The sequence below is a fragment of the Bombus pascuorum genome, chromosome 1 (assembly GCF_905332965.1).
Source record: "Bombus pascuorum chromosome 1, iyBomPasc1.1, whole genome shotgun sequence".
Taxonomy (NCBI): domain Eukaryota; kingdom Metazoa; phylum Arthropoda; class Insecta; order Hymenoptera; family Apidae; genus Bombus; species Bombus pascuorum.
Genome location: NC_083488.1, coordinates 1,202,960 through 1,220,055, shown reverse-complemented (window position 1 = coordinate 1,220,055; position 17,096 = coordinate 1,202,960). Strand labels below are relative to the sequence as shown.

At 40.1% G+C, this 17,096-nt stretch overlaps 1 protein-coding gene across 5 annotated transcripts in view; it reads right to left on the bottom strand.

The window, feature by feature from the left end:
• Nucleotides 1–5,572: 5,572 nt before the first annotated feature.
• LOC132911211 (uncharacterized) overlaps nucleotides 5,573–17,096 on the bottom strand; it is a 154,292-nt gene continuing 142,768 nt past the window's right edge. Inside the window, exons 3-5 of one of the 5 annotated variants that reach the window (XR_009658945.1) lie at nucleotides 15,234–15,963; nucleotides 14,869–15,162; nucleotides 5,573–14,789 (exon numbers count right to left, since the gene is read on the bottom strand). Coding sequence is in view for 3 of the 5 variants with exons in the window: in XM_060967654.1 (XP_060823637.1) it covers nucleotides 14,944–15,963 (1,020 nt within the window). In the remaining 2 variants the exon portion in view is untranslated. Of the gene's footprint in view, nucleotides 15,964–17,096 lie in introns of all 5 variants that reach the window. The other 4 variants (XR_009658943.1, XM_060967671.1, XM_060967682.1 and 1 more) reach the window with 4 other exon arrangements.

Below are 17,096 nucleotides of genomic sequence, written 5' to 3'. Positions count from 1 at the left end.
CAACAATGACATAAAACACTTTTGGGTTTCTTGAATCCATATTTAGATATTAATACTTCTTCATCGTTATAGGCAAGCAATGGGTTCATTTATGAGAGACTTAAATTTGGCTAAAAATACAAAATTTACAAAATACGTAAGAATATATGAAACGTTCAAAGTACTCGTTGTAACGTTTAGAGCGTGAAACGAATTTCTGTTATATTTTTAAAAATGTATCCATAAATGTATGAACTCGTATAAAAATCCACAGTCTAATTATAAGATTATTAATTTCTCTAATTTTACGATACTTTTATACTTATTACTATCTCCAAACTTCATTCTCTCCACGATAATCACGGTTTTATTAACTCGTGCTCTTATAATTTTCCGAATCGAATGTACCCATCTCTGAATCGTCGCAACAGGTCGCATTATGAACGCGTTGATTTTGCAACGTTGCTGGCTCGGTGATCGCATTCTTACGAAGTACAAGAGAGTAGATAGGGGAAATAGTAGTCTAATAGTAGTGTACTAGTAGTCGCTGGACGGTATGAAATTTGTAGGACGAAAATAGAGTTAGCGTATAAAGCAAAGATAGCATTCGAAGGACGTTATGTAACGAAACGGTGCCATCTTCACCCACGATATGCTATGACGCAACGGGCAAAGAGTTACGTTGAAGCGCTAGCGAGTGCTAAAATTATGCGGGCTAATGTACTCGTACTCTTACTACCGGTTACCCTGGTATAATAGTTTATTAACCGAGGTTACTAGCTTTCTTCTTCGTGGCTGCGTTATTACTTATAAATATACTGCATCGTTAGAGCGTACAGTCGAGACAGTCTTCTGCGATCTTTTCTCTTTCTTGTTTCTGAAAAGACGAAGCATCTTCCGCGACGAGTCGATAATGAACTTAAACTTTATTTAAGCTCTATTGATTTACACTTTGGTTTAACGACTGGTTCTATAAAAGACGAACACACTTGGCAAGAGCATAATAGCTTTATTCCTAAACGATGAATACGTTTCTTGCTACGTACAATACATTTTCATGGTATGAAATACACGCATGTATGCTTGGTGAAGTTGAACCTATTTCGAAGTTAAGGTGCGTTCTAAAGTTGTCTATTACGTGTTCACGTAGGTATTATAATGTATTTTCTTCTTTAATGTAAAGCTGGTTGGAAAAGAAGATTGTTATATAAAACGTAGCATAAATATTAATGTTACATTTTTTATAATTATTCGAAGTAGTGAATTTCATAAATTTTTACACAAGTTTATGCCTTAGATTTAGAAAATCTTTTCACGTCGTATATCGTTATCGATTATATTACGTTTTCGAAATTTTCATTAAAATTACAGAAGCACGTTAAACGATTTCTACAAATAAAATTCTACCGATTAATTTCATTTATTGCTATTTTAGTAGAGTTTCGTTAAAATATATATATCTATTCTTCTCATAAAATAGCATCAACTGTTTTAACTAACATTAACACGTTCCTTACGCGTAATGAGTTTATAGCTAGATTTGAATTACCTCGTGCCCATTATCGCGGTGCTTTAATATTCTCGAACAAAATAAGAGACCGATATGAGACCGTTTACACGCGTCAGGTAAAATAATTGTGGCAATGAATGTCGATAATTAATACTCGTTTCATCAATCTTATTTACATTCTAAACGTGCTTCAATAATATATCATTCGTAGTTGAGAAGAATTTATAATAGTGTTGCAACGAGCCATTGGCCTGGACCACCCCAGGCGAAATTACAAACTCAGGCTGCTTATTTATAATTTCCAATGATTGATCGATCGTCCTTACATTTGCAGCATACCAAATATCTTGTCTTTCTTTATTTAGAAATAATCTCACGAGGGCAATTTAATTCTATTAGAAGATGAATGTACACGAGTCGCAACGAGCGATTTCCAGTTATTATTAAACAAGAAAAATACAATTTTTACGGGACGTACTATTCGTCGTATCGGTTTTTAGTTTTAAGCGTTTCTCAACAGCAATTAGAAGGCAAATATATACGATATATATAGTTCGAATACTTTGCAAAGTGTACGCAATGCATTTGCTATAAATATCTTTTAACGTCTTCAAAATTTTATCAATGCAATTATGATAATGAAATTTCGAAATTTTGTCAGCCGTTGTATTTTTGTACGTAACTGTTATAAGCAAGATACTTTTACACATCGAACTGCCTTACATTACAAAAAATAATTGTGCTTTATAGAAGCTTTACAATTCTATACAATTTCGTACAGTTTTATTTATTAAGCGTTTAATACGAACACGACAGACGGATGAAAATATACAAATTATTCGCGACTCGTAAAAAGAAAAAAAAACAGTTCTCGAAATGATAATTACCTATACGACGATCCGCTATCGTTCATCATGAAAATGTTGAAATCAAATTACGAAACACCGTAAACCGAAACATCGGTTGAAGATCGCGAATCAAGTATAATGGTGGCGCAAAAGGTCCATAAATGTCGATTACCGATTGAAAGCATTCCGTTTATCTGACTGTTGTCGCGATCCTACCGCGACCTAACGTTCTGAAAAGAAGAAAACCTCCGGATTCCTCGAGCCGTTGCACGAGCTCTTGCATTCCTGTTAGTCCATCGTCGACAAAAAAAAAAAAAGAAAAAAAAAAGAAAAGAAAGAAAGAAAGAAAAAGAAAATAGCTTGACGCACGTTCGGCTCCGGGCTGTAACAGGCAAGAAAAAAGAAAGTTGTCATTATCTCCGTGGCTCGCGAGTGTGATGAACATTCTTCAGGGACGCAAGACGTCGATCGTGTACGAGCGAGAGCATCGCATTGCGACTGTTCGTTTAGCTGTGTTCATGTGTCGTTGTTGCTTCTGTAGATACTTAAAACAGCTCGTTGATGGTTGCAAACGGTAAAGAAAAATCGTGTCGTTAATCCTCGTTTACGCAGCACCGTGATTGTTCTCTCGACACTTTGTTAAGTCGAGACTGTTCTTCCAAGGAAACCGACGTGGTCGTTAAAGGCGGCCAACCAGGTTGCCTCGGTTTTCCCGCTTGTCGGTCGAGAAAAATACGTTTGACTCTCTGTACCAGAGCTGTGGCCGTGTATCGAAAATCTTCGAAAATATCGCATCTAGAAGAAGAAAGACAAGGAGAGAAAGACGGACGCACGTGTTTGGAGACGACGCGGCGACTCGAGGGAAGATGGTCTAGGAATTATGGGTTACACCCGTGGCATGACGCTTCCTCGAGCTAGTACTTCCCATCCGTGCATCCGCCAAGGCTATCGACTCTCTCATCTGCGCTTATTTGAATAATTGAAGCCGATCTGGCTAGCGAACGATCGCCAGAACAAGCGATCGAGCGAGCCTGCCACCGACTATGATCCGATTCATCGTGCAACCAGGAAGCCGTTTGTCCGGGTGATACTCCTTTAATAATTACAACGATGACACCAATAATCCCGATAACGCCACTCCCGATACCGTCTTAGTGCATTATAGAAAATACGATAATATTGACAGTAATGACACTGTACAGGCATTTAGTGCGCTTGTCAATAACGCGACTGGACGGTAGACGCTCTGGGCGGTTGACTTGTCGCACGGATGCAAATTAGCTACAGCTACACGAAATGTGCGGCAAAATGATTTAACGATTCACTGCGTGCTCGATTTTGACAGCGATCCGCATCTACTTTGGCGTGCTTTTCGAAAAACATTTCATCTTGTTGAACACAACGGCTCTCATTTGGATCGCCGAGGAGATAACGCGCACAACTGGTTCGCGGACTGCTGGTATTACTGCAAATCGTACGGCTTCCTACGCGCCGTTATAGGTTTTAATAAGAATTCCCTCGTATTTCCTACGAGATCGTGCGAGACATTAACTTTTAATAATCGGCCAAGATTACAATGCAGATCAGACAGGAATTTATACGATCGGTATTAACCGGACGGTTACCGGTAACCGGGAATAATTTCAGGAATCTTTCCACGATTCGGTTTTATCGCTCGCTATGCCGTCTATGGCAATATCGTTGCTACCAATTGGTAACGTTAGCGTGTAACGGTGTAAAGGGATTAGCATCAACGTTAAAGGATTATGGAACGTTGAACTCGATTACCTTTTATATCTTCATCGTAACAGCATAGCGAACGATCAACGATACGCGTTCGATCCGTCAATGAACAACGGATATGCGAACCTGTTGCAAGATCGTTGAAAGATTTCAGTTTCTTATCTTGCAGTTTTTCGTACCTTTAAATCGTAGCCTCCCTTTTTTGCTCAGTACGGTTATTACCGTCGCCGTCTACTTGCATGTTTTCGTTTATAGTTTACTCGGATCGATCGCTTGTCGCTTCTACATGATCATGCTTTTCTCTAGATCCTTTCCTTTCTCCTGTCTTCCTTCCACAAGAAGTTTTTCCCCTTTAATCATATGTTTATGAGTTTTTTCTCGCCTTCCCTTCACCACGCAGCTCGCTCTGTAATATTCGATCGTCGTAAATCAACCGGTTAATAGGTTTCTAATTTCTGTTGCCGTGTGCCTGCCTCCGTCTACATCGTAGGATTATGTCGTCGCAGAAACTCAATACTCAATTCGTGTCACCGAAATGATTTTAACGCGTCAAAGACAGATAAGCCGCTTTATTCTCACCTTCGTTTCGAATTGCTCGAGGTAAGAGCGTCTATTTTACGATGGGAAGCATATTGGTTGGGCGCTAATTTATCGCGAGAACGCGCCACATACATACGTGTGTAAATTGTTTAGTAGAAAAGGAATTTAGCGTATCTTTGGCGCGTAACGTTCTCTTTGTTGCCATCTATGTACCGATATTTCTACGATTACCTTTGAAAATGAAAAGTACATAGAAATGTATGAAAAGCGTCCTGAACTTTTAGCGTATGTAAGATAAATAATTGGGACTGCTATATGGAAGAAGTTACGAGTTTAATAGAACTAGCTTTTAAATCATCGCTAATATTTTCTAAATTACTAGCTAGTTATGTCTAAAAAGGCGTACAGGTATACTTGACTCGACGTGTTCTATAAACGTCATATATAAATATAAACTGGCAAAACTTCTTTAAGATGGAAGGGTTCGCTCGAGCAATATTTTACCATTTTCTTTAGTTTTGTACAAAGAATACGGTAAAGGTAAACTGGAATATCATCGCAGAAGGCTTTTTTGAAAAAATAGCATCGTCGATAATTGGCATTATTGCTTAGAATTAGACGAGTCTTTAAGACTAGTAAAAGATAATCCTTTCTTATTTTTCAACTATACTCGTTTCAGCTATGCTTATAGATATTAAATAAGAAAAATGGTACGGAATCAACGTTTTAAAATACCCGAGAAGAGATTTTTCGTTATCGTTGTACCAAACGAAAAATCTTAATGCGTAAAGACTATGTCAGAACTAAATGCGTGCGTGCGTGTCAGTACACTTCACGCATCGCGAGATCAAATAAGACAAATGTAACGAAACTAGAGAATTTCAGAGTTTATATTTTGTCGATTTTTGGTTGTAAATGGGATGTTCGAAATAAAGAAGGAAATCACACCATGTTCGATAATATTTTCTTTATTACTTGTAAAAATTATATGGCGACGAATCATATGGTGGGGTTCTCCACGGAAGGAACAAGAGAGAAGATAAATTTCTTAAACGCATTTTTTTCTTCGTCAAACTATTCCATCGAATCAGCGTCACAAGAGGTAGCACGAGCATACCGAGTAATTTCCATACTCCCGTCTCTCTTTTCGCAGCTGCTTCTTCCACTGTTCTTGGAAGGAACAGAAAGAAATTGTACATACACGAGGAAACTGGACAAGAGCGGAAAGGGATCTTCGATGTTAGCGTCGATAATGGCGGTTTAATCAAATAGCAGAACGAAACGTCGCATCGCGTCCTAACATTTACCCCGGAGGCAAGGGTTAATTCTTTTATTCTATCTTTCTTATCGAGCTTTTTAGCAATCGTTCGCTCATCCTCTTTCGCCTTCTTTCCTTTTTTTCGTTTCTATAATCTTAGCAATTTCAAGCTATAAGAATTAGATAAGAGCGTAAAAACGGCAGTGGTGGACCAGTTTCGTTGTCGACCTGTTCCTAAATCAATCCTCTCCGTGTTCCTTATCTCTTCTCGTTCTTTCATACCTATTTTTATTCATCGCGCAATTTTTGGCAAAATCAATATTCTTCCAACGATCGTAAGATCTCGAATACTGACTGTAATTCATCGCTGTACGAGCAACGATTGACGATCGCGCAGTTTTTATATAATTCGATGGAACTGCGTGTCATACGAAGAACTACTTATTTTACTCTTTTTATCGTTAAATTCGAAAGCGTCCACGATCATCTTACACGACCAGAAAACGATATTTAAAATACGAATTTACAAAAAATGAGCGTCTATGATTTTCTCCCTACTCTCCTTTGCCTATAATCATACAACCATATAACCACTTCCTTTCGTTCATAATAAAATTTCTGCGCTTTCCTGGCCCTTTCTCTCCTGCGTATTGTCAGTTGTTTTAGTCAAAATAAATAGTTCAATCATGTAAAAAAGGCAGTGTCTATCGAATAATCAACTCGTGGCAAATTGACGTTAATCGGTTTTTACATGGTTTTACCGCGTTCAGTCGCAGTTGGAATATCTTACTGTCTTTCCTCTAGAGCAGAGTGTCGTACGAGTTCCTTATCGTTGGAACCAAAACTGTCAGTTTTACTTTTTACAAATTCTACCATTCGTGCGCGTGATTAACGTACAACTTGTCAACAAGGTAACCGACATGCTTGCATAAATTTATTTATCGTGATCGAGCGCATAAATGACTGAAAATATCCATGGCATCGATCCATGGAATTGATCGATACTTTACTGCCTTTTTAAATTCAATCGAAATGGTACAAATAAATTTTTGCGTTACACTTTTTCCTCCGTTACTGCCTGTTTCCCTAATGTAGTATACGAACGTATTAAGCGCGAAGAAAACGAGTACGATTATATCGATACAGATATCGTTGTATTTCCCTTTGCTTCTCTTTATTGCGATTTTCCAGACGATTACAATGTATAATGTGTAGCACATTCGTATCGTTCGAATCGAAACGGCACGTGACGCGGATTTTCTTAATGACGCGCACAGAAACGAAATCGCTTTCAGAGACGTTCCCTTGTTCTTCCGTCGAATCTTCATCGCATCGCACTTTACAAATGTCGCTTTCATTTATTGTCTTTCGTTATAAACTCCTACAGTCCATGCATGCTGTATCGTTACAATGATTGTCTTTTACCTCTAGTCCCGACGAACCGCTCCTTGTCTCGTTCGTCAAGAAAAAGAATAAAACACGCATACTTTGTTACAATTGCGGTGGCTCGGAATTCGCCAAAAATATCAATATTCGCGTCTGTGCTATTCTTTCTTTACACGGAAAGTGCTCGGTTTTATCTTGCGTTCATGTATAACGTGACACGATGCAGCGAAAAATTGTGACTTTTTCGATAGGTCTCTGTTATCAAATAAATTTCTATTTTGTTTTTTTTTCTCTTTTTATGAAACTAATATGCTACGATTAAAAATATTAAAAAAATAAGAAAAAATTCAATCAAATATTCATCAAATATAATATTAATATCATAATATTAATCAAATTTTCTACGCTGATCCTCAACTATTGTCATTTATCACACGAGTATAATTATTATTGTTTATATTATTTTTGGAAAAATGTTCAAAGCATGTTTAAATGATATTTCAAATTGCTTGCATAAAATTTTCTTTCTGCTTGCCAAACAAAACGCTTATCTCTGTTTCCTCTTAAAAATTTCTCTTTGTTTCTTCCCAAATTAAGCTTCATTTTGGAGGAACTAATTTAAATAGGAAGCCTGCTATTTTATATACGTTGCTTTAAGTAAAAGAAGATTTAGGAGGGAGCGATATCAAGATAAAGTTAAATTAGATTGGACAAAGTTAGAGAGCTAAATTACAGGATGAAAGAATCGCGATTCGAGAGAATGTAGGCTAATTGCGAGTAGCTGGAGTTTATTTGGCCAACATAAATTCGCCTGTTCGAATTAATTGGAACGTTCGCGAAAGCCGAGCATGAAAGTATTTGCTCCGCTTCGTTTCCGTAATTTAAGGAAAGCGAAATATAAGAGGGCTGTGTGCGTTATCATCTGGAAATGGAAATTAAACTGACTTTGTTCGTTAAGAGCAAAGCGATCCAATTTCAGTTCCGCCGGAAGCGACTATTATTGGGCAGCTTGCGTAACCGTGGTACTACGCTTGGGAAAACTGCTTCCCAGTTGATAAGCTTCCAGCACCTGGATCAAGAAGAAAATTTCATTTTCTAGATTGCTGCGACTTTGTGCTCGATTATGGTACAAAAGTTCTTCCGTGTAATCTTTCCTTCCTATTTCACGTGTAACGAAATAAACGAAAAACTACTTCAGCAGAGAATATCGTCTTCTTTATACGCTATAAATTTTTCTTATTTTTATTATCATTAGCAAATTTTTCTTATTTGTTACTTATCTTTGTCAAACGTTGTATTTCAAGCGTGTAACGTGTATTAGTTAGGTGTGCCCGATTTTATAGAATTCACGTGCTGTCTTTGTCGTTCAATTTTGAAAAAAATTCAGAGAGATCGTGTTCTTAGAAACATAAATTGCATTTATTGCGTCCTGACAATGTATTACATTGATTTTCTAGTCTACAGTTTTATAACAAACTAACGTAGTATCGATGTAAGTACACTCGCATATTCCAAGAAATATACGTATATATTTCGTTTATTATTGTAATCGTAGTTGCCGTATATAGAACATCTTGCCAATTGTAAATATTACAAACATTATGTCGCGTCAATTGACAATTTAACGAAGTAAAGAGTACCTTTCGAATTTATCGATTTGAAATTTCAGACATTTTTAAACATTATAATCATACTATTATATACGCTGAATGTTTTCACCACATCATTGTCAACGATTTTCTACGATACGAACGCAAAAATATTTTCCGGAAACGAGTAGGCGGCGGAGAAGGAGAAAGATTTGTCGATTATTTTTGACGAATTCGTATGCCCGAGGGATAGACACTAGACACAACATACGAAGAACACATGATCGATGCGCATGATTGATGAGTAATGATCGTAGACCTATGTACACGGAGTCAACTGTTTACAATAAATAAGTCTTTAATAAATATACTACTAGATTAATAGGTGGTTCCTACAAGATTCGTAGCGAGGTCAAGATATTTCTGGCGGACTCTTTCCTTACCGATATGTAAATATATCGCAAACTCGTTTAATCGAGATTCGAGGAGACGTTGGGGGCGATAGAATCTCTTTCTGGTTATCTTCTTCTTTTTTTTTTTTTCTTATCGACTATCGCTAAGTTTCAATCACTGTTCCATACTTTCATAAATCGGTTCCCTATCTCTCTTTGACGGTAGAAAATATTATAACTCTGCTAGAGCGATTAGCTCTAGGCAACGAACATTTTTAGAATCGTAAAATATCTAGTTGCGCGTGCCAGTTCTTCTTCTTCTTCCTATTTTTTTTTCTTCTTTACTCTACTTTTATCATTAAATTTAAAAGGCAGTTCATTCACAGTATTGGTATAAGAAAGCGAAACGGAAGTATCTTTCTGTTATTGCCATTTTCTTCAGCGCGAAGCTTCATCTACACGTATAATTGCGAGGTTCGTACCTACGAATATTTAGGATTATTGCTAATTTTCAGCAATCTCGGTTCTGATTAGAACGAACAATAAATAATTTACAAAACAATCCTTCGGATCATATTCCTTGCAAGGATTAAATTACAAAATAAACGAAAAAAAAAAAAAAATGAACACAATATTGTAATCGATCCTATAGTACCTCAGACACAATATAATATTCTGTATTTTCAATCGATTATATTAACAAGATTCTCTTTATAATCGGAACAATACGAAGCTAAACATTCTCCGTTAGTTTCAAATTTATCGATTACTTTTACGGTACTTAGGAAGACACGCGAGTTTCGTTCACGATGCTCAATTTTAATTACTATTCTCGTTAAGTCTATCGATCGATCTTATCGTAGAATTAGACATTTTTGGCAGTTGGGTGTTGCCCATCGTTAGACAATAACAAACGCTCGGTTTACCTTAACGTTAACTTTACGAGTAAATATCTCTATAAATGTTTTAATACTTCTCTTTCTCAGTAATTTAATACTTTAAATCTCTTTACACGAGTCGTACAAAATTATTCGTCCCCTTCTTTAAAAACCTTACAGAACTTGGTTCGAAAACCGTTCTTCCTCCTGGAATTACATAGATATTCCTTTACTATTATTATTGCCTCGTTCGAACACATCCATCGTTCGCGATCGGAATACGCTTCCCTCTAATGATTTTCATTTATCTTTTCATTAGGTTTCTGGCAATCTAACGTCGGTTCTTCGTCGCGCTAAGAGAAATAGTTTCGAGCGACGATGTTCAGCGTCGAGGAAACGCTGCTCGTTTAACCGAACGGTTAGACACGCGGTAAATACGAATCTGGAGACGCGTAAATGCAACTATTTGCGATTCTTTCTTAGCCTCCCTATTTTTTAAACTCTAGACGTAGCACTATCAAAACTCTATCACCCGTTTCGACCATTGTAAAATTTTTTGGATAGAAGAAAAATAAAAAATTTAGCTCGTATTTTCTGCATCGAACTCGGTTGTTTTTCTACAAAGATGCCATAGAGAAGATTCCCAGGTGATGGAATAATCGTACAAAACGACGAGTATGAACGACGAATGTAATTACGCAAGACAGAAACACGTGAATCAATTTATACTTGAATGCACGAAACCGACATCATTTTTTCACCAACCAAATACATTTCTCCGATTTGCTGTAACAACGACGTACTTACAAATTTGCAGTTTTTAAGTTATTAGAAAAGAAAAAAGAAACGATCGTTCGTATCTTTTACAGATCGAATCCTGCAAGTGGAGCCGCTAAAATTTACCACGCGAGAATACTCGTATCGCTGTTGCGTTTTCACGTTGGCTCCTATTCTAATCGTATCGTGACGATAGAAATATAAAGTTCTTTAAAGTAAAGAGTATCCTTGTATTATTACGACATTATTGCAATTACATGGCTTCTTGTTAAGAGTATTTTTTCACAATTACGACATAATATTAAATAAATCTTCATCGCGGAGTAAACGGAGATAACTTTAAAGGTAAATGCGAATTTATCCGAATGAGACTATTACGATATTTTCGTACAAGTTCGCCACCTCTCTTATTACGTCAACTTCACGCGATTCGCGAAATTACAACGACCGAAAGCGTTCAAACCTTTTAAATTCCCTTTGAATCGCGAGTTTTGAGTTACGTGGCTGTTGCAGCAAACGAGCGATTTAACGCGCGATTACAGCGAGGCGACAAAAGTCGAACATTTTCACGTCTCGCCGTGAAAGCGTCGATTTTTACAAACGCGTTCGCTCTAGGAAAAAGAAAAATAGGAACACGACACGCGAATCTCTTTCGAACGACGCGAAAGGGAAAAAATGTGTCTGTCGATCTCATCTTGCGCAGGAAGGTACCGCGAAATCGAAACTATTACGAGGATCGCACGCGGTTCTCACCTAATAATCATCCTCTTAATTTCCTCGATTATATTATCTTCGAGTCTCCTCTCAGCGATGTCTCGGTCGATCGTCCAACTAGTTTCATTTATGTTGCATCTCTCACGCGTATCGTCTCATTTCCCGTATTCCTCGCCTGATACTACCATCGTTACATCTCTTATTGCGAGTCATTATTTTGTCGCAGCTAATCACGACAACGTATCGTTGATAATGTTCAAGGTGTCTTTCCTTTTCACCGTGCCTCGCGACTTCCCAGGTTGATGAGTCGAGACGAGAGAGAAACTCCTAAACGGCTTAACATAGCTCGCGAGGCATCTTACGACGCGCGTATCGACTTCTGGCATTCCCGATGCAGGTTACGGTATACGTACAGTTTGACCGAACAAAGGTGATGTTTCTGCGTAGAATTGTTTCGATAGAAAGGCATTTATAAAGTACTTTTAATCCATTATCTCGCACGCTAAGCTACCGTTAGTTCGTCGAATTCGTTTGCAAAGATTCGTTTCATGTATCATTGAACTTGTTGCTGTTGTGCGCTCCGTGATCTATGAAATTTAGTTGCTAAATTTTAACGTACGATTTTTACAACGAATTACGTGGATAAGGAGAGACGAAGAAAAGTAGTGGAATCAGGGCAAAGTATTACGCGGGACTGTAGAAGAGTGGCGCCTGGGATATCAGGTTTCTCTTGCCTCTTACCTGCGTGGATATGCACGTTAGAAACCTCAGCCTTGGTTCGTCAAGCGGTAGATCGGTATCGATACATCGGTATTCGAAGCATGCATCGATCGAAAATCAATATATCGTTTCGGTTAATAAGTAAAAGCCTATCTTAACGCGGTTTTACGAAGCCTAGAAGTCGATGCGTGCATATTAACATGGCTCGACGTGTGTAGGCTGATTTACTTATAATCCAAGAGGAGATTCGATGGAATATACGCTGGAAGATGGCGAAAATTGCAAAAATTACGAAAACATCTAACGAGAGAGAGAGTGAGAGAGAGAGGGGGGGGGAGGGGTCCCGATGCCGCGGCATGTACGAGGCGTGTTATTATAACGAGCGTGCATTTCAAAGATTATCGTAATTAATATCTAACATTATCGTAATTAATGCGTAAACACATTAGTTGGCGTGTTTGGCCGGTGACTTTGCTTATTAGAGGGAAGCGGAAGTTGTATCGGCAGAAACAAGGTTTGGTCGAGACGAATTAACAAATTCATTGATTTCCATGCGACCGATCGTAGAAAACGTTTACATGGAATTACGAGGAGCAGAGAAATCGACCGTGGAGTCGCCATTAAGAAAATAACCACGTACATGGCTGCCCGTTCAGCGTAATTAGATCATTGACTACACTCGCGAACGATCGCGGAACGCGGCCGCACCGTTGCTCGCGAGATCAGCTGAGAATCGTGCTTCGAGGATTAAAACTCGAGTTTAGTGCTCGTTACACGGCCTCGCCGCTATTTTATGCCACCGCATGACCACATCCCTTCTCGTACGATAATTACGTCTCTCTCTCGGCCAACACGCGCCTCTTTCTTCCCATATCATCCACCAGACAGAACGTTCTACTTTTCAACTTCCTTTTATTCGCGAAACACCGCGTGCCTTTTTCTTAGCAGAAACCAGCTTGGAATCGAAGCGAATTGGGATTCGACTTAATGGGACGTTGTCTCGACAGGCACGTGTCTTTCGAAGGTTCTTTTTCCGTGTTCAAGGCGTGTTTCTCCAATGGAATTCGATGTTAACTGTGTAAGGTTGAGATTTTATTTTTCTTCTGATCCGAGTTAACGAAGCTTAGCGTTGATTTTTATAGATTCTATACACGAGCCGCTCGAAACACATTGATAAACTCCGTTAGATCGAAGAATACAGAGAAGGGATGATACATCGTCTTTGCTAAATTTACCATCGTTCGATTCGTATTGTCTTGTTGCGACGAACGTATCGTAGTTAGGTATGCGTTGATGAAATTAAGGAATTAATGAAAAGCGAAACTCGTCACTTCCGCAAGCTCTCTTTTACATAAATCAAAAGTGTTTGATCATCGCGTAAAGTTAAGAAATTTGAAAATTTGCATCTTTTTAGTCGGATCACCGTACGGAGAAGAGATACTTGGAAGCGTAAGAGATCGAAGCATTCGTCCACAGAGTATCTTGCTTATTGCGAAAAAAAAAGTGGAACATCCTTTGATCCTCGAATTTCTTTCGATTGGAAGCCACTCGCGGGGTCGAAACACCGACAGTTTTCCGCGGGGAACATTTCATGCGCACGCAATCGTCATACATAAATGTGGAGTATGTTGTTAATCGTAAACGTAGCATGATTACTATGTACACGTAAGTTTACATTGATCGCCGCGAAACGCGGTCGAGCCTGGCCCAAGGCGATCGCGTGTACCGCCTCGCATGGCCAGTCTCTCGAGTGGGATCCCCGGAGCTCGACTGTATAACTATAGATACAGTTTCCGGCGTGTCGAACCTTTCGCTGTCGTACGCATCGTCGACTCCTTCCACCGGCTTATTCTTCTCGCACGGTCTAACGCGCCGCCGATTGTCATTTCGATCGTTGCTTCGATCGAGATGGCGAACGTTCGATGTATCGATCGTAATAGTCGCGTAATAGTCGTTCGAAAACGTCGTCGAAGACGAGTGTTGGTCGTCGACGGGCAAGGATATCGTTACGATGGATTCGTGTTCCGTTCGAATTGTCATTCAGAGAAATAGAATATCCGATGATCGAAACGTATATTACTCGTAAGAATCTACGCATTGTCGTTTAAGGCTACGTTTTGAAGAAAAGATAGAGTCTGAAAATTTGCCCCGCGTATTTGCTGAAAATCGATACTTTGAAACTTTATTATACATTTTCAACATTTACGTTCACGCGTAGAACAGCCTCTTCTCGATTATCTAGCGATATCGATTGCTCCAACGTATTCGTTGGAAACGGCAGTCGGTCAGAACGCTCGTCCGTCGTGGCCATAGCGTAAGAATTTGGACAACGATCTCGAGGTATCCTTCGTCCGGGACAGTTGCACGGTAAGACGGGCTCGAATTTCGGAGAATATCGATCGAAAACGATCTCAGGAACGTTCACGGTCACCGCCGATTCTTTCGAGCTGCGACGCTGTAAAAAGCGACCCGATTTATCGTTTCCGTGCGATTTCCACCGAACGTTCTCTTTATTCTAGGAGGACTCACGGTACCATTCGAACCAACGGACACGTTCCTCGACGAGGAAGACGGCTTGTGGTCCTGCGCCTAGACGAGACTCGCTCCCCTCAAGGGGCGATTGACGTACCAGGAGACGACCAGGAGGAGGAGGACGTTACGGAGGTCGATGCGAGAGTTGTCGTGGGCACCGCAGACGTGGTGTCCACTTTGCCAGGTTTGAATCTCTTCCGGACCAGTGGTACCGTAGAGTTCCTCCTGCCCGCCGCCGCTGCCGCTGCCGCTGCTGGCCCCTTCTTCCTCTTTCTCTTCCCATCTGTCAAATTGGGCTTTTTACTTTGACTCATGCTGCCAGCAGCTTTTACTTTTTTTGAGTTTGACGCTGGTGCTTTTCTCTCACCGTTGCTGCTCGCGGTGACGTTCCTACTTCCAGCGACCACTTTGCTCGCGGTGACGTTCCTGCTCGTGTCCACGTTTCTGCCCGTAGCGATGTTCCTGCCGCCAGCCGACGATATTCCTCCTCTCGTCTGGTCGACCCGTAGCTTCCGTTTCTTGGATGGAACCGAAAGCGCCTCTCTCCGACAGGCTTCCTCGCTCGCAGCACCCTCGCAGGATCTCTTCGAATCTAACGAAGTCCCGTTCGAAGTTAGGCTCTCGTTTCTGCCCGAAACTATCACACCCTTCCCGTTCTCCTCCACCATTTGGCACTGCGGACCTGGCATCTCGCCTGGCCTGCACCTTCGCTTCCTCTTCTTTCTCTTTTTTCGCTTGCGACACCTGAATTTATCTCTGCCATCCTTTTCCTGTACCGGAAGAGTGGGACAGAGCGATTGCTGAATCAAATCGCCGCGATGACTGTTATGCCGATGACGAACGTTGTGTTGAGCTCCCAACAGTCGTCTTTGAAGAGCCTCCACTCGGTCCGAAGGAGCGACCTGAGTTAATACCCGCGCGTAGGCGGACAGTCTACCCAAATTGTGACCCTTGGCCTGTACCCTCCTCGGCTGGCCACGACGGTTCAATCCGAGGTACAAGGTTTTCTTCGCTGTCGACCATTTCGCCGAGCTGTAGGTGTTGTAATTGTGCTGTTCCAATGTCTCGTTGAACACGCAGTCGTCCGTGTACTCGCGCTGAAACACAATATAAAGGGAGGGTTAGTCGTTGCCTCCACATCGAGTCTAGGGTTTTTTCAGAAAATTTGTCAAGCGTACGAAAACTTTTTCCAGCATTTTGTAAAGTAAAAAAGAGTCGTGAATTTACTTCGAATCTATCTTTCGTGAGTTTATCGATTACAATTATTTCGTCGATCCGTTGAATAGAGTCTACGTCTGAATATAAATTGCCAATATTTTATCACCAACGTTCTTCTCTTTAGTCCAGCTTGCTGTTGGCGGTCCATGATGAACCTTACCTTCTAAATTAATCCCATATACGACGTTCCAAAAATTCCAAAAATATGCTAAAACTTTTCGATGTACGCTCGATCAGCGGTACTACGAGACTCGACTATCGCGATCACATTGATTAAACTTTGAAACTGAAATGACAAGATCACTGTAATCGAGTCTCGTAACGATGCTAATGAATTTTGAAAATATTTCGACCAACTCGCCTAGAAGGTACGTATAATCGTAAAAAATGTGTCTAGCAGCGTTCCAATACTTTGCAGACTCTGCGCGAATAACACGTTCAATTTCGTTTTAATAAACGTAGAGCGTTTCCAATAAACGTAAAACAATAACTTTATCAGCGTATCATCCGCAATGACATCGTTATACGTCATTAAATCGAACGTACGTTAAACTCGATACCATCGCTAACTACGATCGTCACATAGTACTTCTATGGTATTCCCGTATCGAAAGAATTTATTCGTTCCGAGAAGCGAGCAAAGATTTCGCGATCGTTATCAATGACGTAGTCTAATTACTCGTCGTTATCACGTTCTAATTGGCGAGGTGCTGTGGTTCGCGTGATCTCGATTCTGTCCCCTTCGTTTAACAGGTAACTTCGTTTCGTCGTATTGGCTACTAGTCGGCCTGCGAAACGCTAACGCGGGGTGAAATATTAACGACGCTTCCCGATGGAAGGATGTAAATTAACATTACGTATAACACGGAACCAGCTCGACCGGCCACCGACGACCGCACACCGAGCATTATGTTTTCGCCGGCATTACGCCGCGCTGTGATTTCGCTGTCCGCTTTATGGTAACTCGTTTCTAGACGAGCGAAAGCGGCTGTGTTCTTCATCGGCTCTAATT